The sequence below is a fragment of the Pseudochaenichthys georgianus genome, chromosome 19 (assembly GCF_902827115.2).
Source record: "Pseudochaenichthys georgianus chromosome 19, fPseGeo1.2, whole genome shotgun sequence".
NCBI lineage: Eukaryota > Metazoa > Chordata > Actinopteri > Perciformes > Channichthyidae > Pseudochaenichthys > Pseudochaenichthys georgianus.
In genome coordinates, this window is record NC_047521.1 from 28,408,794 (window position 1) to 28,429,657 (window position 20,864).

At 44.1% G+C, this 20,864-nt stretch overlaps 4 protein-coding genes and 1 long non-coding RNA gene across 5 annotated transcripts in view; 4 read left to right on the forward strand and 1 right to left on the reverse strand.

The window, feature by feature from the left end:
- The first annotated feature begins 2,143 nt into the window (after positions 1 to 2,143).
- LOC117465087 (uncharacterized) lies at positions 2,144 to 2,891 on the forward strand. Its single transcript, XR_011645060.1, has 2 exons — positions 2,144 to 2,263; positions 2,603 to 2,891. It is a non-coding gene; the product is annotated as an uncharacterized lncRNA (long non-coding RNA).
- Positions 2,892 to 6,187: 3,296 nt separating this feature from the next.
- LOC117465088 (mucin-19-like) lies at positions 6,188 to 8,634 on the forward strand. Its single transcript, XM_034107972.1, has 4 exons — positions 6,188 to 6,271; positions 6,441 to 6,527; positions 7,209 to 8,006; positions 8,347 to 8,634. The coding sequence occupies exons 1-4, from the start codon at positions 6,220 to 6,222 to the stop codon at positions 8,424 to 8,426; spliced, it is 1,017 nt and encodes a 338-aa protein (XP_033963863.1). The 5' UTR covers positions 6,188 to 6,219; the 3' UTR covers positions 8,427 to 8,634.
- Positions 8,635 to 11,974: 3,340 nt separating this feature from the next.
- On the forward strand, positions 11,975 to 14,447 carry LOC139432839 (uncharacterized). The gene is made up of 4 exons (XM_034107971.2): positions 11,975 to 12,083; positions 12,253 to 12,339; positions 13,021 to 13,818; positions 14,159 to 14,447. Exons 1-4 carry the CDS (start codon positions 12,032 to 12,034, stop codon positions 14,323 to 14,325), a joined length of 1,104 nt encoding a protein of 367 aa, XP_033963862.1. The 5' UTR covers positions 11,975 to 12,031; the 3' UTR covers positions 14,326 to 14,447.
- Positions 14,448 to 15,962: 1,515 nt separating this feature from the next.
- Positions 15,963 to 19,866, forward strand: LOC139435808 (GRIP and coiled-coil domain-containing protein-like). Its single transcript, XM_071206748.1, has 4 exons — positions 15,963 to 16,002; positions 18,001 to 18,087; positions 18,275 to 19,230; positions 19,603 to 19,866. The coding sequence occupies exons 1-4, from the start codon at positions 15,963 to 15,965 to the stop codon at positions 19,864 to 19,866; spliced, it is 1,347 nt and encodes a 448-aa protein (XP_071062849.1).
- Positions 19,867 to 20,180: 314 nt separating this feature from the next.
- The window catches only part of fdxr (ferredoxin reductase), a 43,561-nt gene continuing 42,877 nt past the window's right edge, over positions 20,181 to 20,864 (reverse strand). The window contains exon 6 of the mRNA XM_034107640.2: positions 20,181 to 20,824. Coding sequence (XP_033963531.2) covers positions 20,694 to 20,824 — 131 coding nt within the window. The 3' untranslated portion in view covers positions 20,181 to 20,693. The remainder of the gene's footprint in view (positions 20,825 to 20,864) is intronic.

Here is a 20,864-nt window from a genome sequence, read left to right on the forward strand (position 1 = left end):
GTAAAAAAACAATATATGAATATGTAATGTGAATTTAAAATTATGGTCTCTACTAATCATAAATGCACAACAAGCTCCATGAAAAACTCCTCATTCTCAGAGTTTCATCTCAGATAAATGGTGTTTTCCTCTGTGCAGAGAGACAATCAGTGCTGATCAGCAGCAGCTGCTGGAGGTTTCCCTCCTTTAAAGCTGGCTGGTGCTCAGGCAACACTCTCTTGGAAAACTGCAGAGATGGCAGCTGTTTGGATGCTCGTCTGTGTGCTGACTGTTTGTCTGGTCAGAGGTATTTACCTGTTTGATAATTGTGTTGAAGATGAAGGAGTAATGTTTGATTTAACAGCATGTTTCCTGTCCACAGTCTCTGGTTTTCCAGCTGGTTGAAAACATTTGATTTTATGCAGTGTTTCTTCTCTCTGTCTGACACTAACCTTTAATTATACTGTGTCCTCCAGATCTGTCTGCCAATGAGATCTCCTTAAAGAAAGCCTTTGCACCTCTCCAGTCAATGGAGTCCATGTTGGACCAAGATGCTAGAGAAGGTGAGGCCTAAAAGCTAAAAGGTCAACAGTGTTAAAGTGGTGAAAATGATCTGAAAGCTAGGAAATATAAGATGAACTTAAGATATTTAAACAGTGTATAAAAGGGTTCAAACATTATGATATCTGTATGTCTTATACCAAGTTGACACCCAGCCCTTGAGGAACACGATGGGGTGATGATGCTTTGAACTGGTTTTAAAAACTTGAAATTGGGAAGATTTTGTATTTGATGGCCATCCCATGATGTATTGTGCATGTTGATGCCATGCGTTTGAGAAATGTCGTGCTAAATTGAATAACTTTGAGAATTGATCTTAAAAACATAGGTCCTAGTTCACCTCCTGCCCTGCCGGGGTGCCCTTGAGCAAGGCACCGGAAAACTCCCTTCCCCCCTTACTCCCATTGCTCCCCGGACGCTGTGCAATAGCTGCCCACTGCTCCTAGTACTAGACTCCTGGTGCTAGGAAGGGTTAAAAGCAGAGAACACATTTCACTGTGTGCTCTGCATGTGTGACCATTACAGAGGGTTTCATCCCTCCCAATATTATTAAATGCCACATTAAAAAAGCAAGAATTAAAAGAAAACTACAGAACAATTCACGCTGTGATTTCAGTCGACATATAACATCACGTGACTTCTTTTGGTTCTTATTTTGTTAATCAATCCTTCTTTCTTTCAGTACAACTGGAAACCAATGATGTGGAAGCTGATGCGTCTGGTCACCAGAATCCTGAACAAAAGCCCCAGAGCGTCAACGAGACAACAAATGTCCAGAACCAGGTCGTAACGAGGGACAACGGCACGGAGGGGGGCGTCCAGAACCGGGTCGTCATTAGGGGAAATTCCACTGCGGGGCGTGACCTAAACTGGGTCATCATAGGAGGCGACTCCACAACTGAGGACGTCCAGAACCGGGTCGTCATTCGGGGAAACGCCACGGCGGGGGGCGTCCAGAACTTGGTCATCATTAAGGACAAATCCAAGACGGGGGGCGTCCAGAACCTGATCGTCATTAGCGAACCCGCCACAGCAGAGGCTGTCCAGAACCGGGTCGTCGTTAGGGGAGTGGCCAAGGAGGGGGACGTCCAAAAATGGGTCGTCATTGGGGTAGACTCCACGACTGGGGACGTCCAGAACCGGTTTGTCATTTGGGGCGAAGCAACGACGGGGGGTGTCCAGCAGAACCTGGTTCCCATGGAAAATGGCACGACGGGGGGCGTCCAGCAGGAAAATGGCACGACGGGGGGTGTCCAGCAGGAAAACGGCACGACGGGGGGCGTCCAGCAGGAAAACGGCACGACGGGGGGTGTCCAGCAGAACAACGGCAGGACGGGGGGCGTCCAGCAGGAAAACTGCACGACGGGGGGCGTCCAGCTGAACAACGGCACGACGGGGGGCGTCCAGCAGAACAACGGCACGACGGGGGGCGTCCAGCAGGAAAAAGGCACGACGGGGGGTGTCCAGCAGGAAAACGGCACGACGGGGGGCGTCCAGCAGGAAAACGGCACGACGGGGGGCGTCCAGCAGGAAAACGGCACGACGGGGGGTGTCCAGCAGAACAACGGCACGACGGGGGGTGTCCAGCAGAACAACGGCACGACGGGGGGTGTCCAGCAGAACAACGGCACGACGGGGGTTGTCCAGCAGAACAACGGCACGACGGGGGGTGTCCAGCATGAGCACAAAGGCACGACGGTGGGTGTCCAGCATGAGCACAAAGGTGAGCTCTAAAGGCCAAAAAGACAACAGTATGTGTCTCATAAAAGTGGTGTAAAAGATCTGAAATCTGTGATATGTATGATTCATTTGAAACACAGCAATGTCAAGCTAATCGTGTGTATAAGAGCTAAAACAAACGACTTGCATGTCTTATAAGTTAATGCATCAAAGTTTGGTTGCTGAATTCACTTCCAACATCGCTCATTTTTTTACAAAAACAGGATTTATTAAGTAACCAAGCCCTTGAGGAACTATTACAGAATTCATGCAGTGATTTCAGTCTAGAGAACATCATGTATTATCTTGACGTCCATCATTTATGACGCAAATGTTTTTTCAGTACTCCTGGATACCCATAAAGTAGACGACCAGATGTTGAACGGGACGATGAGCGACGAGGAAAAGTTCAACGGGACGATGAGCGAAGAGCAGTTGTTGAACGGGACGATGAGCGACGAGGAAAAGTTCAATGGGACGAGGAAAAGTCAAAGTTCAACGGGACGATGAGCGAGGAGATATTCAATACTGCATTGATTCATCTCGTATATTTCGAATGCCTTGGAAAGCTTGATATCTGAGACGTTATCTTGGCAGCAATATAATAAAACGTGTATACTTTTCTTAAATAACAGCGTGTCAATCCAATGTGTGTTGCAATGCTTGGCTCTTATCATGCATACATCTTCCCTTAACAGTCCAATATAAGCTCATCTGGACTAGAAAAGTATTTTAAAAACTCTCATACTACATAGGATTAGCAGACATTGGTCATGTCAGTAAAAGGGAGAAGATTAAATGTGCAATATTTTGAGAAATGTTCATTAGGAAACCTTGCCCTCCTTCCAAATGCGGGGTTTATTGCAGGGTAGCAGATATGGCCTTTTTTGGGCCGTTTTCTCATTGGGATACCCAGGCCGTGGGACACCATATTAGGTTAAGGGACAACCAGGGCAGTTTGGTGTCCACTGCCAGTGTACGACTCCTGAAGTGGAATGCTGCCATGATGTGTGCCTATATCGGACCCTAGGTGGCGCTATAGTCATGTGGGGGGGGCAAGGGGGGTGTCAGATCTATATGGTGTCCCACTTCCCATGTAGGGGTGTCCACAGATCAATATGGCATCCCACTTCCCATGTAGGGGTGTCCACAGGTCAATATGGTGTCCCACTTCCCGTGGGGGGGGATGTCCATACATCAATATGGGATCCCACTTCCCATAGGGGGATGTTCATACATCAATATGGGGTCCCACTTCCCATGAGTGGTATACACCAATCAATATGGGGTCCCACTTCCGGGTGTCCATACATCAATATGGGGTCCCACTTCCCATGAGGTTGAGATATGTTTAAAGGACTTTGGAAAGGGCTAAAGAGATGATTTTTCACAGGAGGCCTCTAAATAGGGCTCAGATCAGGAATCTGAAGTATGGAAACTTAAATCCACCCAGAATTCTTTTTTCAATAAAATGTCAAATTACTCACATAATCCTGACTGACGCGAAGAGTCTGAGAGGCTAGTGCTGAAGAAGAGAGGTCAAATTGAAAAAAAATCAAAACATGTGCTTGGCGCTCTGAGCCTTTGAGAGTGTGTTGTTTAACTTGTGTGGAATCCGCTTGAAAAATGTGGGGACCCTGCGACCTTCGAGAATGTCAAAACCGAGGTCAGAGGTCACGTTTTCATGCCGTACAGTGCCCTTTACGGCACAAAGAAAGGTCCGACCGCTTTGTGCTTGCTCTCATTAGAACCGGCTCGGAGAGGAGATGCAGATTGATGCCTCTGCTGCTCCTAATGTCAAAGGTTACGGCTTGAAATGTAACAAAGCTCCAAAGGTCAAAGGTCACCTGTGGATGGTATACGCTACTGTTTGTAAACTGTAACCCACCCAGAACTTTTTTTTCAATCAAATGTCAAACTTTCTCACAAAATCCTGATTTACTCGTAGAGTCAGACAGGGTTTTGCTGGAGAAGAATGAGCAAATTGAAAAAAATTCAAAAAATGTGCTTGGCGCTCCGAGCCTTTAAGAGTGTGTTGTTGCACTTGTGTGGAACCCGCTTGTAAAATGTGTGGACCCTGCGACCTTCAAGAAGGTCAAAACCGAGGTCAGAGGTCACATTCGCAATGCCGACAGTACCCTTGACGGCGCAAAGGAAGGTCCGACGGCTTTGAACTTAGTCTCATTAGAACCGGCTCGGAGAGAAGATGCAGAATGATGCCTCTGCTGCTCCTAATGTCAAAGGTTAAGGCTTCAAAGGGGACAAAGCTCTAGAAGTATATCAAAAAAAAAGTCAAAGGTCGTCTGTGGATGGTATACGCTACTGTTTTTGCCACTTAGGAAGGTCCGACCGCTTTGAGCTTGATGTCGTTTTAACCGGCTCGGAGAGCAGATGCATATTGATGCCTCTGGTGCAACTAAATGTCAAAGGTTACGCCTTTAAATGTAACAAAACCTTCCCTTAAGGCCTTTTGAGATGCAACTGCTGCATGAGTTTTTAAAGGACTTTGGAAAGGGCTAAAGAGATATTTCTTTCACAGGGGGACTCTAAATAGGGCCCAGATCAGGAATCTGAAGTATGGAAGCTCTCACCCACCCAGAATGTTTTTCAATAAAATCTCAAATTCATTAATGAAAATGCGGAAATTATATGTATATTAGTTTAATTGAGAGAGGGAGAAAGGATCTTTACTTTTAGGTTAATTATTATAGGTTTATTTATTATGGAATTATTAAATATAAAACAATTGTGTTGAATTAAGAGAGGGATAATGGGTTACATTATAATTTATGTCAGGGTGAAGAGTGAATGTGTGAAATGCTAATATTATGCTAACCGCTAGTTGCTAAGATAACGGGAGCTATTTCAATGTATATTTCCATTGAAAATGCTAACCGCTAGCAGCAAAGCCAGCATCACAGCCATTGATCCGTTTTTTGAGACTTTGCACACGCTTTTGCCAAACCTTTTCACACGCTACTCTGGGAGTACTTTCATTCGCTTTGTATTGATCTGTAGATGTTATTTAATGCATTGTTTGTCCATTTTTATGGTTGAAAACACAGGAACATGTCCCGTTCGGAATCTTTATAATAGACTATAAAGCCATGAGCCCGTTGGTGCGGGAGTTCCGGGTTCAAAACTCTTCTCAAACTCTCCATATTTTAAGTTGATTATTGTAGTTAGTATAATAGGTTTATTCATTTTGTAACTATTAAATGTAAAACACATAATATGTGTGATTATATTAAAAAGTAGTACATTTACAAGACAAAAGGGGCAGGAATTCAGAGTGTCTAACCTGCATCAGTAGGCAGATTTCATTTAAAAAACAGGTCTGATTTTAAGACTATTTCTGCGCTCATAAAGAATGATAAGAATAAGAATAATGCATATATGTATATTGAACTGGTTTCATTAATTAGTGAGTTCATTTAACACTAGAACCGCCAATCGGGTCAATTTAAGTATTACAGGAGGGAGTTGTTAATTTAATTTAATTTTGTATTGCATTTTTTCTTTTCTGAAGAGGAAGGATGTTTTTATGGAGCTTTTTCAGAGATTTTACATAGTGTCAGATTGTATATATATATTATATATATATTCATATATATGTATGTCTAGAAAGGTTTGGCCATAATCATGCAGACATGTTTAAATATAATATATATGATTTGTAATAGGTGGGATTGATATAAAGGTGGCATGTCTGTAAAAGGGATAAAAGTAAAAAAACAATATATGAATATGTAATGTGAATTTAAAATTATGGTCTCTACTAATCATAAATGCACAACAAGCTCCATGAAAAACTCCTCATTCTCAGAGTTTCATCTCAGATAAATGGTGTTTTCCTCTGTGCAGAGAGACAATCAGTGTTGATCAGCAGCAGCTGCTGGAGGTTTCCCTCCTTTAAAGCTGGCTGGTGCTCAGGCAACACTCTCTTGGAAAACTGCAGAGATGGCAGCTGTTTGGATGCTCGTCTGTGTGCTGACTGTTTGTCTGGTCAGAGGTATTTACCTGTTTGATAATTGTGTTGAAGATGAAGGAGTAATGTTTGATTTAACAGCATGTTTCCTGTCCACAGTCTCTGGTTTTCCAGCTGGTTGAAAACATTTGATTTTATGCAGTGTTTCTTCTCTCTGTCTGACACTAACCTTTAATTATACTGTGTCCTCCAGATCTGTCTGCCAATGAGATCTCCTTAAAGAAAGCCTTTGCACCTCTCCAGTCAATGGAGTCCATGTTGGACCAAGATGCTAGAGAAGGTGAGCCCTAAAAGCTAAAAGGTCAACAGTGTTAAAGTGGTGAAAATGATCTGAAAGCTAGGAAATATAAGATGAACTTAAGATATTTAAACAGTGTATAAAAGGGTTCAAACATTATGATATCTGTATGTCTTATACCAAGTTGACACCCAGCCCTTGAGGAACACGATGGGGTGATGATGCTTTGAACTGGTTTTAAAAACTTGAAATTGGGAAGATTTTGTATTTGATGGCCATCCCATGATGTATTGTGCATGTTGATGCCATGCGTTTGAGAAATGTCGTGCCAAATTGAATAACTTTGAGAATTGATCTTAAAAACATAGGTCCTAGTTCACCTCCTGCCCTGCCGGGGTGCCCTTGAGCAAGGCACCGGAAAACTCCCTTCCCCCCTTACTCCCATTGCTCCCCGGACGCTGTGCAATAGCTGCCCACTGCTCCTAGTACTAGACTCCTGGTGCTAGGAAGGGTTAAAAGCAGAGAACACATTTCACTGTGTGCTCTGCATGTGTGACCATTACAGAGGGTTTCATCCCTCCCAATATTATTAAATGCCACATTAAAAAAAGCAAGAATTAAAAGAAAACTACAGAACAATTCACGCTGTGATTTCAGTCGACATATAACATCACGTGACTTCTTTTGGTTCTTATTTTGTTAATCAATCCTTCTTTCTTTCAGTACAACTGGAAACCAATGATGTGGAAGCTGATGCGTCTGGTCACCAGAATCCTGAACAAAAGCCCCAGAGCGTCAACGAGACAACAAATGTCCAGAACCAGGTCGTAACGAGGGACAACGGCACGGAGGGGGGCGTCCAGAACCGGGTCGTCATTAGGGGAAATTCCACTGCGGGGCGTGACCTAAACTGGGTCATCATAGGAGGCGACTCCACAACTGAGGACGTCCAGAACCGGGTCGTCATTCGGGGAAACGCCACGGCGGGGGGCGTCCAGAACTTGGTCATCATTAAGGACAAATCCAAGACGGGGGGCGTCCAGAACCTGATCGTCATTAGCGAACCCGCCACAGCAGAGGCTGTCCAGAACCGGGTCGTCGTTAGGGGAGTGGCCAAGGAGGGGGGCGTCCAAAAATGGGTCGTCATTGGGGTAGACTCCACGACTGGGGACGTCCAGAACCGGTTTGTCATTTGGGGCGAAGCAATGACAGGGGGTGTCCAGCAGAACCTGGTTCCCATGGACAACGGCACGACGGGGGGCGTCCAGCAGGAAAACGGCACGACGGGGGGCGTCCAGCAGGAAAACGGCACGACGGGGGGCGTCCAGCAGGAAAACGGCACGACGGGGGTCGTCCAGCAGGAAAAAGGCACGACGGGGGGTGTCCAGCAGAACAACGGCACGACGGGGGGCGTCCAGCAGGAAAACTGCACGATGGGGGTTGTCCAGCAGAACAACGGCACGACGGGGGTTGTCCAGCAGAACAACGGCACGACGGGGGGTGTCCAGCATGAGCACAAAGGTGAGCTATAAAGGCCAAAAAGACAACAGTATGTGTCTCATAAAAGTGGTGTAAAAGATCTGAAATCTGTGATATGTATGATTCATTTGAAACACAGCAATGTCAAGCTAATCGTGTGTATAAGAGCTAAAACAAACGACTTGCATGTCTTATAAGTTAATGCATCAAAGTTTGGTTGCTGAATTCACTTCCAACATCGCTCATTTTTTTTACAAAAACAGGATTTATTAAGTAACCAAGCCCTTGAGGAACTATTACAGAATTCATGCAGTGATTTCAGTCTAGAGAACATCATGTATTATCTTGACGTCCATCATTTATGACGCAAATGTTTTTTCAGTACTCCTGGATACCCATAAAGTAGACGACCAGATGTTGAACGGGACGATGAGCGACGAGGAAAGTTCAACGGGACGATGAGCGAAGAGCAGTTGTTGAACGGGACGATGAGCGACGAGGAAAAGTTCAATGGGACGAGGAAAAGTCAAAGTTCAACGGGACGATGAGCGAGGAGATATTCAATACTGCATTGATTCATCTCGTATATTTCGAGTGCCTTGGAGAGCTTGATATCTGAGACGTTATCTTGGCAGCAATATAATAAAACGTGTATACTTTTATTAAATAACAGCGTGTCAATCCAATGTGTGTTGCAATGCTTGGCTCTTATCATGCATACATCTTCCCTTAACAGTCCAATATAAGCTCATCTGGACTAGAAAAGTATTTTAAAAACTCTCATACTACATAGGATTAGCAGACATTGGTCATGTCAGTAAAAGGGAGAAGATTAAACGTGCAATATTTTGAGAAATGTTCATTAGGAAACCTTGCCCTCCTTCCAAATGCGGGGTTTATTGCAGGGTAGCAGATATGGCCTTTTTTGGGCCGTTTTCTCATTGGGATACCCAGGCCGTGGGACACCATATTAGGTTAAGGGACAACCAGGGCAGTTTGGTGTCCACTGCCAGTGTACGACTCCTGAAGTGGGATGCTGCCATGATGTGTGCCTATATCGGACCCTAGGTGGCGCTATAGTCATGTGGGGGGGGGGGGCAAGGGGGTGTCCTCAGATCTATATGGTGTCCTACTTCCCATGTAGGGGTGTCCACAGATCAATATGGCATCCCACTTCCCATGTAGGGGTGTCCACAGGTCAATATGGTGTCCCACTTCCCGTGGGGGGGGATGTCCATACATCAATATGGGATCCCACTTCCCATAGGGGGATGTTCATACATCAATATGGTGTCCCACTTCCCATGTAGGGGTGTCCACAGATCAATATGGGATCCCACTTCCGTGTGTCCATACATCAATATGGGGTCCCACTTCCCATGAGTGGTATACACCAATCAATATGGGGTCCCACTTCCGGGTGTCCATACATCAATATGGGGTCCCACTTCCCATGAGGTTGAGATATGTTTAAAGGACTTTGGAAAGGGCTAAAGAGATGATTGTTCACAGGAGGCCTCTAAATAGGGCTCAGATCAGGAATCTGAAGTATGGAAACTTAAATCCACCCAGAATTCTTTTTTCAATAAAATGTCAAATTACTCACATAATCCTGACTGACGCGAAGAGTCTGAGAGGCTAGTGCTGAAGAAGAGAGGTCAAATTGAAAAAAAATCAAAACATGTGCTTGGCGCTCTGAGCCTTTGAGAGTGTGTTGTTTAACTTGTGTGGAACCCGCTTGAAAAATGTGGGGACCCTGCGACCTTCGAGAATGTCAAAACCGAGGTCAGAGGTCACGTTTTCATGCCGTACAGTGCCCTTTACGGCACAAAGAAAGGTCCGACCGCTTTGTGCTTGCTCTCATTAGAACCGGCTCGGAGAGGAGATGCAGATTGATGCCTCTGCTGCTCCTAATGTCAAAGGTTACGGCTTGAAATGTAACAAAGCTCCAAAGGTCAAAGGTCACCTGTGGATGGTATACGCTACTGTTTGTAAACTGTAACCCACCCAGAACTTTTTTTTCAATCAAATGTCAAACTTTCTCACAAAATCCTGATTTACTCGTAGAGTCAGACAGGGTTTTGCTGGAGAAGAATGAGCAAATTGAAAAAAATTCAAAAAATGTGCTTGGCGCTCCGAGCCTTTAAGAGTGTGTTGTTGCACTTGTGTGGAACCCGCTTGCAAAATGTGTGGACCCTGCGACCTTCAAGAAGGTCAAAACCGAGGTCAGAGGTCACATTCGCAATGCCGACAGTACCCTTGACGGCGCAAAGGAAGGTCCGACGGCTTTGAACTTAGTCTCATTAGAACCGGCTCGGAGAGAAGATGCAGAATGATGCCTCTGCTGCTCCTAATGTCAAAGGTTAAGGCTTCAAAGGGGACAAAGCTCTAGAAGTCAAAGGTCGTCTGTGGATGGTATACGCTACTGTTTTTGCCACTTAGGAAGGTCCGACCGCTTTGAGCTTGATGTCGTTTTAACCGGCTCGGAGAGCAGATGCAGATTGATGCCTCTGGTGCAACTAAATGTCAAAGGTTACGCCTTTAAATGTAACAAAACCTTCCCTTAAGGCCTTTTGAGATGCAACTGCTGCATGAGTTTTTAAAGGACTTTGGAAAGGGCTAAAGAGATATTTCTTTCACAGGGGGACTCTAAATAGGGCCCAGATCAGGAATCTGAAGTATGGAAGCTCTCACCCACCCAGAATGTTTTTCAATAAAATCTCAAATTCATTAATGAAAATGCGAAAATTATATGTATATTAGTTTAATTGAGAGAGGGAGAAAGGATCTTTACTTTTAGGTTAATTATTATAGGTTTATTTATTATGGAATTATTAAATATAAAACAATTGTGTTGAATTAAGAGAGGGATAATGGGTTACATTATAATTTATGTCAGGGTGAAGAGTGAATGTGTGAAATGCTAATATTATGCTAACCGCTAGTTGCTAAGATAACGGGAGCTATTTCAATGTATATTTCCATTGAAAATGCTAACCGCTAGCAGCAAAGCCAGCATTACAGCCATTGATCCGTTTTTTGAGACTTTGCACACGCTTTTGCCAAACCTTTTCACACGCTACTCTGGGAGTACTTTCATTCGCTTTGTATTGATCTGTAGATGTTATTTAATGCATTGTTTGTCCATTTTTATGGTTGAAAACACAGGAACATGTCCCGTTCGGAATCTTTATAATAGACTATAAAGCCATGAGCCCGTTGGTGCGGGAGTTCCGGGTTCAAAACTCTTCTCAAACTCTCCATATTTTAAGTTGATTATTGTAGTTAGTATAATAGGTTTATTCATTTTGTAACTATTAAATGTAAAACACATAATATGTGTGATTATATTAAAAAGTAGTACATTTACAAGACAAAAGGGGCAGGAATTCAGAGTGTCTAACCTGCATCAGTAGGCAGATTTCATTTAAAAAACAGGTCTGATTTTAAGACTATTTCTGCGCTCATAAAGAATGATAAGAATAAGAATAATGCATATATGTATATTGAACTGGTTTCATTAATTAGTGAGTTCATTTAACACTAGAACCGCCAATCGGGTCAATTTAAGTATTACAGGAGGGAGTTGTTAATTTAATTTAATTTTGTATTGCATTTTTTCTTTTCTGAAGAGGAAGGATGTTTTTATGGAGCTTTTTCAGAGATTTTACATAGTGTCAGATTGTATATATATATTATATATATATTCATATATATATATGTATGTCTAGAAAGGTTTGGCCATAATCATGCAGACATGTTTAAATATAATATATATGATTTGTAATAGGTGGGATTGATATAAAGGTGGCATGTCTGTAAAAGGGATAAAAGTAAAAAAACAATATATGAATATGTAATGTGAATTTAAAATTATGGTCTCTACTAATCATAAATGCACAACAAGCTCCATGAAAAACTCCTCATTCTCAGAGTTTCATCTCAGATAAATGGTGTTTTCCTCTGTGCAGAGAGACAATCAGTGCTGATCAGCAGCAGCTGCTGGAGGTTTCCCTCCTTTAAAGCTGGCTGGTGCTCAGGCAACACTCTCTTGGAAAACTGCAGAGATGGCAGCTGTTTGGATGCTCGTCTGTGTGCTGACTGTTTGTCTGGTCAGAGGTATTTACCTGTTTGATAATTGTGTTGAAGATGAAGGAGTAATGTTTGATTTAACAGCATGTTTCCTGTCCACAGTCTCTGGTTTTCCAGCTGGTTGAAAACATTTGATTTTATGCAGTGTTTCTTCTCTCTGTCTGACACTAACCTTTAATTATACTGTGTCCTCCAGATCTGTCTGCCAATGAGATCTCCTTAAAGAAAGCCTTTGCACCTCTCCAGTCAATGGAGTCCATGTTGGACCAAGATGCTAGAGAAGGTGAGGCCTAAAAGCTAAAAGGTCAACAGTGTTAAAGTGGTGAAAATGATCTGAAAGCTAGGAAATATAAGATGAACTTAAGATATTTAAACAGTGTATAAAAGGGTTCAAACATTATGATATCTGTATGTCTTATACCAAGTTGACACCCAGCCCTTGAGGAACACGATGGGGTGATGATGCTTTGAACTGGTTTTAAAAACTTGAAATTGGGAAGATTTTGTATTTGATGGCCATCCCATGATGTATTGTGCATGTTGATGCCATGCGTTTGAGAAATGTCGTGCTAAATTGAATAACTTTGAGAATTGATCTTAAAAACATAGGTCCTAGTTCACCTCCTGCCCTGCCGGGGTGCCCTTGAGCAAGGCACCGGAAAACTCCCTTCCCCCCTTACTCCCATTGCTCCCCGGACGCTGTGCAATAGCTGCCCACTGCTCCTAGTACTAGACTCCTGGTGCTAGGAAGGGTTAAAAGCAGAGAACACATTTCACTGTGTGCTCTGCATGTGTGACCATTACAGAGGGTTTCATCCCTCCCAATATTATTAAATGCCACATTAAAAAAAGCAAGAATTAAAAGAAAACTACAGAACAATTCACGCTGTGATTTCAGTCGACATATAACATCACGTGACTTCTTTTGGTTCTTATTTTGTTAATCAATCCTTCTTTCTTTCAGTACAACTGGAAACCAATGATGTGGAAGCTGATGCGTCTGGTCACCAGAATCCTGAACAAAAGCCCCAGAGCGTCAACGAGACAACAAATGTCCAGAACCAGGTCGTAACGAGGGACAACGGCACGGAGGGGGGCGTCCAGAACCGGGTCGTCATTAGGGGAAATTCCACTGCGGGGCGTGACCTAAACTGGGTCATCATAGGAGGCGACTCCACAACTGAGGACGTCCAGAACCGGGTCGTCATTCGGGGAAACGCCACGGCGGGGGGCGTCCAGAACTTGGTCATCATTAAGGACAAATCCAAGACGGGGGGCGTCCAGAACCTGATCGTCATTAGCGAACCCGCCACAGCAGAGGCTGTCCAGAACCGGGTCGTCGTTAGGGGAGTGGCCAAGGAGGGGGGCGTCCAAAAATGGGTCGTCATTGGGGTAGACTCCACGACTGGGGACGTCCAGAACCGGTTTGTCATTTGGGGCGAAGCAACGACAGGGGGTGTCCAGCAGAACCTGGTTCCCATGGACAACGGCACGACGGGGGGCGTCCAGCAGGAAAACGGCACGACGGGGGGCGTCCAGCAGGAAAACGGCACGACGGGGGGTGTCCAGCAGGACAACGGCACGACGGGGGTCGTCCAGCAGGAAAAAGGCACGACGGGGGGTGTCCAGCAGAACAACGGCACGACGGGGGTTGTCCAGCAGGAAAACTGCACGACGGGGGTTGTCCAGCAGAACAACGGCACGACGGGGGTTGTCCAGCAGAACAACGGCACGACGGGGGGTGTCCAGCATGAGCACAAAGGTGAGCTATAAAGGCCAAAAAGACAACAGTATGTGTCTCATAAAAGTGGTGTAAAAGATCTGAAATCTGTGATATGTATGATTCATTTGAAACACAGCATTGTCAAGCTAATCGTGTGTATAAGAGCTAAAACAAACGACTTGCATGTCTTATAAGTTAATGCATCAAAGTTTGGTTGCTGAATTCACTTCCAACATCGCTCATTTTTTTTACAAAAACAGGATTTATTAAGTAACCAAGCCCTTGAGGAACTATTACAGAATTCATGCAGTGATTTCAGTCTAGAGAACATCATGTATTATCTTGACGTCCATCATTTATGACGCAAATGTTTTTTCAGTACTCCTGGATACCCATAAAGTAGACGACCAGATGTTGAACGGGACGATGAGCGACGAGGAAAAGTTCAACGGGACGATGAGCGAAGAGCAGTTGTTGAACGGGACGATGAGCGACGAGGAAAAGTTCAATGGGACGAGGAAAAGTCAAAGTTCAACGGGACGATGAGCGAGGAGATATTCAATACTGCATTGATTCATCTCGTATATTTCGAGTGCCTTGGAGAGCTTGATATCTGAGACGTTATCTTGGCAGCATTATAATAAAACGTGTATACTTTTCTTAAATAACAGCGTGTCAATCCAATGTGTGTTGCAATGCTTGGCTCTTATCATGCATACATCTTCCCTTAACAGTCCAATATAAGCTCATCTGGACTAGAAAAGTATTTTAAAAACTCTCATACTACATAGGATTAGCAGACATTGGTCATGTCAGTAAAAGGGAGAAGATTAAACGTGCAATATTTTGAGAAATGTTCATTAGAAAACCTTGCCCTCCTTCCAAATGCGGGGTTTATTGCAGGGTAGCAGATATGGCCTTTTTTGGGCCATTTTCTCATTGGGATACCCAGGCCGTGGGACACCATATTAGGTTAAGGGACAACCAGGGCAGTTTGGTGTCCACTGCCAGTGTACGACTCCTGAAGTGGGATGCTGCCATGATGTGTGCCTATATCGGACCCTAGGTGGCGCTATAGTCATGTGGGGGGGGGGGGCAAGGGGGTGTCCTCAGATCTATATGGTGTCCTACTTCCCATGTAGGGGTGTCCACAGATCAATATGGCATCCCACTTCCCATGTAGGGGTGTCCACAGGTCAATATGGTGTCCCACTTCCCGTGGGGGGGGATGTCCATACATCAATATGGGATCCCACTTCCCATAGGGGGATGTTCATACATCAATATGGTGTCCCACTTCCCATGTAGGGGTGTCCACAGATCAATATGGGATCCCACTTCCGTGTGTCCATACATCAATATGGGGTCCCACTTCCCATGAGTGGTATACACCAATCAATATGGGGTCCCACTTCCGGGTGTCCATACATCAATATGGGGTCCCACTTCCCATGAGGTTGAGATATGTTTAAAGGACTTTGGAAAGGGCTAAAGAGATGATTGTTCACAGGAGGCCTCTAAATAGGGCTCAGATCAGGAATCTGAAGTATGGAAACTTAAATCCACCCAGAATTCTTTTTTCAATAAAATGTCAAATTACTCACATAATCCTGACTGACGCGAAGAGTCTGAGAGGCTAGTGCTGAAGAAGAGAGGTCAAATTGAAAAAAAATCAAAACATGTGCTTGGCGCTCTGAGCCTTTGAGAGTGTGTTGTTTAACTTGTGTGGAACCCGCTTGAAAAATGTGGGGACCCTGCGACCTTCGAGAATGTCAAAACCGAGGTCAGAGGTCACGTTTTCATGCCGTACAGTGCCCTTTACGGCACAAAGAAAGGTCCGACCGCTTTGTGCTTGCTCTCATTAGAACCGGCTCGGAGAGGAGATGCAGATTGATGCCTCTGCTGCTCCTAATGTCAAAGGTTACGGCTTGAAATGTAACAAAGCTCCAAAGGTCAAAGGTCACCTGTGGATGGTATACGCTACTGTTTGTAAACTGTAACCCACCCAGAACTTTTTTTTCAATCAAATGTCAAACTTTCTCACAAAATCCTGATTTACTCGTAGAGTCAGACAGGGTTTTGCTGGAGAAGAATGAGCAAATTGAAAAAAATTCAAAAAATGTGCTTGGCGCTCCGAGCCTTTAAGAGTGTGTTGTTGCACTTGTGTGGAACCCGCTTGCAAAATGTGTGGACCCTGCGACCTTCAAGAAGGTCAAAACCGAGGTCAGAGGTCACATTCGCAATGCCGACAGTACCCTTGACGGCGCAAAGGAAGGTCCGACGGCTTTGAACTTAGTCTCATTAGAACCGGCTCGGAGAGAAGATGCAGAATGATGCCTCTGCTGCTCCTAATGTCAAAGGTTAAGGCTTCAAAGGGGACAAAGCTCTAGAAGTCAAAGGTCGTCTGTGGATGGTATACGCTACTGTTTTTGCCACTTAGGAAGGTCCGACCGCTTTGAGCTTGATGTCGTTTTAACCGGCTCGGAGAGCAGATGCAGATTGATGCCTCTGGTGCAACTAAATGTCAAAGGTTACGCCTTTAAATGTAACAAAACCTTCCCTTAAGGCCTTTTGAGATGCAACTGCTGCATGAGTTTTTAAAGGACTTTGGAAAGGGCTAAAGAGATATTTCTTTCACAGGGGGACTCTAAATAGGGCCCAGATCAGGAATCTGAAGTATGGAAGCTCTCACCCACCCAGAATGTTTTTCAATAAAATCTCAAATTCATTAATGAAAATGCGAAAATTATATGTATATTAGTTTAATTGAGAGAGGGAGAAAGGATCTTTACTTTTAGGTTAATTATTATAGGTTTATTTATTATGGAATTATTAAATATAAAACAATTGTGTTGAATTAAGAGAGTGATAATGGGTTACATTATAATTTATGTCAGGGTGAAGAGTGAATGTGTGAAATGCTAATATTATGCTAACCGCTAGTTGCTAAGATAACGGGAGCTATTTCAATGTATATTTCCATTGAAAATGCTAACCGCTAGCAGCAAAGCCAGCATCACAGCCATTGATCCGTTTTTTGAGACTTTGCACACGCTTTTGCCAAACCTTTTCACACGCTACTCTGGGAGTACTTTCATTCGCTTTGTATTGATCTGTAGATGTTATTTAATGCATTGTTTGTCCATTTTTATGGTTGAAAACACAGGAACATGTCCCGTTCGGAATCTTTATAATAGACTATAAAGCCATGAGCCCGTTGGTGCGGGAGTTCCGGGTTCAAAACTCTTCTCAAACTCTCCATATTTTAAGTTGATTATTGTAGTTAGTATAATAGGTTTATTCATTTTGTAACTATTAAATGTAAAACACATAATATGTGTGATTATATTAAAAAGTAGTACATTTACAAGACAAATGGGGCAGGAATTCAGAGTGTCTAACCTGCATCAGTAGGCAGATTTCATTTAAAAAACAGGTCTGATTTTAAGACTATTTCTGCGCTCATAAAGAATGATAAGAATAAGAATAATGCATATATGTATATTGAACTGGTTTCATTAATTAGTTTGTAGCCCAATAATAGAACCTCAAATTCGGCAGCGCAAGTCCACCCCGCGCCTTTGGTCTCTGTAAACATTGCTTGGGTATCCTTGGGGTTTTCTTGTTCTAAATAAAGTTAGAAATAATAGTGTCAGTTTTACGAAAAAAAGTTTGAGTGAGGAAAATGGGCACACATTGAAATAAATATAGAAATTTGGGGAGTATATTCATCTTTATAGAGTTAATTCGGGCAACCAGAGACAGATTTAACACTGACCAGCGGTCGAAGTCTTCCTGTACGCGGGACAAAAGGGGGGCAAAATTAGCTTTATAAAGATCTTTAAATGTATCAGTCACCTGGATCCCGAGGCAAGTGAAGCTGTGTAGTGCAATTTTAAATGGTCGACTATGTACTGTAGAGGGAACTCACGCGCCGCTCTATTTAAAAGGGAACAATTCGCTTTTACTTTGAGTTTATAACCGGATATAGCACCAAATGAGCTAAGGATAGAGAGAGCTGCAGGGACAGACACATATAAATTAGAGACATAAAGAAGAAGGTCATCCGCGTAAAGAGAAGCTCTCTGTTCTATGCGAACGGCATGTTTCCTGTCCACAGTCTCTAGTTTTCCAGCTGGAGACTGAGAGTTGAAAACATTTGATTTTAAGCGTTTCTTCTCTCTGTCTGACACTAACCTTTAATTATACTGTGTCCTACAGATCTGTCTCCCAAAGAGATCTCCTTAAAGAAAGCTTTTCAACTTTTCCAGTCGATAGAGTCCATGTTGGAGCGAGACGCTGGCCAAGGTGAGTCATGTCTTTTCTCTTTTACTGTTCTTCATTGGATAAGATAAAGTCAACAGATGCTATATTTAAAACACAGTCGTGGATCAACGAGACGGATAACATTCGCCAGGACGGGATCAACGAGACGGATAGAAGCTACAATTAATTACATTTCTGTAAAGTTTTTAATGAAAGGTATTTGTTTCAGTTCAAATGGAGACCAACGAAGTGGAAGCTGAGCCGTCACGTCACCAGAAAGTTCGCCACGACGGGGTCAACGGGACGGATAACGTTCGCCACGACGGGCTCAACGAGACGGATAACGTTCGCCACGATGGGATCAACGAGACGGAGAACGTTCGCCAAGACGGAATCAACGAGACAGATAACGTTCGCCACCACGGAATCAACGAGACGGATAACGTTCGCCACAACAGGTTCAACGAGACGGATAACGTTCACAACAACTGGGTCAACGAGACGGATAACGTTCGACACGACGGGGTCAACGAAACGGATAACGTTCGCAACGACTGGGTCAACGAGAGGGATAACGTTCGCCACGACGGGTTCAACGAGACGGATAACGTTCGCAACGACTGGGTCAACGAGAGGGATAACGTTCGCCACGACGGGTTCAACGAGACGGATAACGTTCGCAACGACGGGGTCAACGAGACGGATAACGTTCGCCACGACGGGTTCAACGAGATGGATAACGTTCGCCATGCCGGGGTCAACGAGACGGATAACGGTCGCTACGACTGGGACAACGAGACGGATAACGGTCGCTACGACTGGGACAACGAGACGGATAACGTTCGCCTTGACGGGGTCAACGAGACGGATAACGTTCGCCACGACGGGTTCAACGAGATGGATAACGTTCGCCACGCCGGGGTCAACGAGACGGATAACGGTCGCTACGACTGGGACAACGAGACGGATAACGTTCGCCTTGACGGGGTCAACGAGACGGATAACGTTCGCCTTGACGGGGTCAACGAGACGGATAACGTTCGCCACGACGGGGTCAACGAGACGGATAACGTTCGCCACGACGGGATCAACGAGACGAATAACGTTCGCCACCACGGACTCAACGAGACGGATAACGTTCGCAACGACTGGGTCAACGAGACGGATAACGTTCGCCACGACTGGGTCAACGAGACGGATAACGTTCGCCACGACGGGGTCAACGATACGGATAACGTTCGCAACGACTGGGTCAACGAGAGGGATAACGTTCGCCACGACGGGTTCAACGAGACGGATAACGTTCGCCACGACGGGGTCAACGAGACGGATAACGTTCGCCATGCCGGGGTCAACGAGACGGATAACGTTCGCCACCAATGGGTCAACGAGACGGATAACGTTCACCACGACGGGGTCAACGAGACGGATAACGTTCGCCACGACGGGGTCAACGAGACGGATAACGTTCGCCATGCCGGGGTCAACGAGACGGATAACGTTCGCCACCACTGGGTCAACGAGACGGATAACGTTCGCCACGACGGGGTCAACGAGACGGATAACGTTCGCCACGACGGGGTCAACGAGACGGATAACGTTCGAAACGACTGGATCAACGAGACGGATAACGTTCGCCACGACGGGATCAACGGGACGGATAACGTTCGCCACGACGGGGTCAACGAGACGGATAACGTTCGCCACGACTGGGTCAACGAGACGGATAACGTTCGCCACGACTGGGTCAACGAGACGGATAACATTCAATACAACGGGGTCAACGAGACAGCGTTTATCGAGCTTTTATCTTTGCTATAAAATAAAACTTTCATTAATAAATCTGTTTTCTTTTCCAAATATCAAAACACTTTTGATTTTAGAGTATCTTATACTATTATTAGTGTATTTCTGCTTTAAAATGTCCTTAATATTCAAATGTGATAGAACTGCTGGTAAAACATCAGTTTTTCTAATCCATTCGTCAAACTTGGATTCTTTTTGTTCAATAACATGTCATCTTTTAGACCAGTGGACAGAACTTATAGAATCTGTATTTAGGGTTTTCTTTTACAAAATGTCCGTAGACCTAAATATTTAAAATGCAACGGAAATAAATGCTCCTTCAAGACAGAAAGGATATAAATCATGATTTATTTATAAAATATCTGTTTCAGTGCAAACACTTGCAAAATATAATTTGGTCCCCAAGCAGTCATTACCTGCCATTTTCCTGAACAGTGTCCCATGTCTATTGTGGAAACAGTTTTTGAAATGAGTCCAGTATTATATAAGCAAAAAAAGCATAATGGAGGCTCTTTAGAGCAAAGACACCATGAAATAAACATTTAACGGTAATTCTCACTCAATACCGAACCAATTATACATTTGGGGTTGACAAATAATGAAGTTTCCCTTTTTAAAATACATACATTATATTAGAGTGGAGTTCATTATGTCTAGCATCTAATAGAGAATTGTCTTTAATGTTGGCACGTCAGGAAACTTAGTTTTTCAGTTCTTTGTTTGATTGGTAGTTGAACGAAAACTAAAAGCTTTAGTACCTAATAGCTTTTATTACGTATAATTTAATGTCATTATTTCTGTCATTGATCCCAGATAGTACGGTATGAAATGTCGTCTTCAGGTTATTTTCCAGCCACCTGTAGCATTTCCTCCACAGTCAGCAGTTTTTCTCGGGGTTTCCCGATCGCCGCCCCCCTCCGAACTTCCTCACTGTCAATCTTCTCCCACTCGGAGAAAGTCACTGGTTTCACTCCTGCAGGACACGAAATCAGAGTCAGTAACATGCATTTACT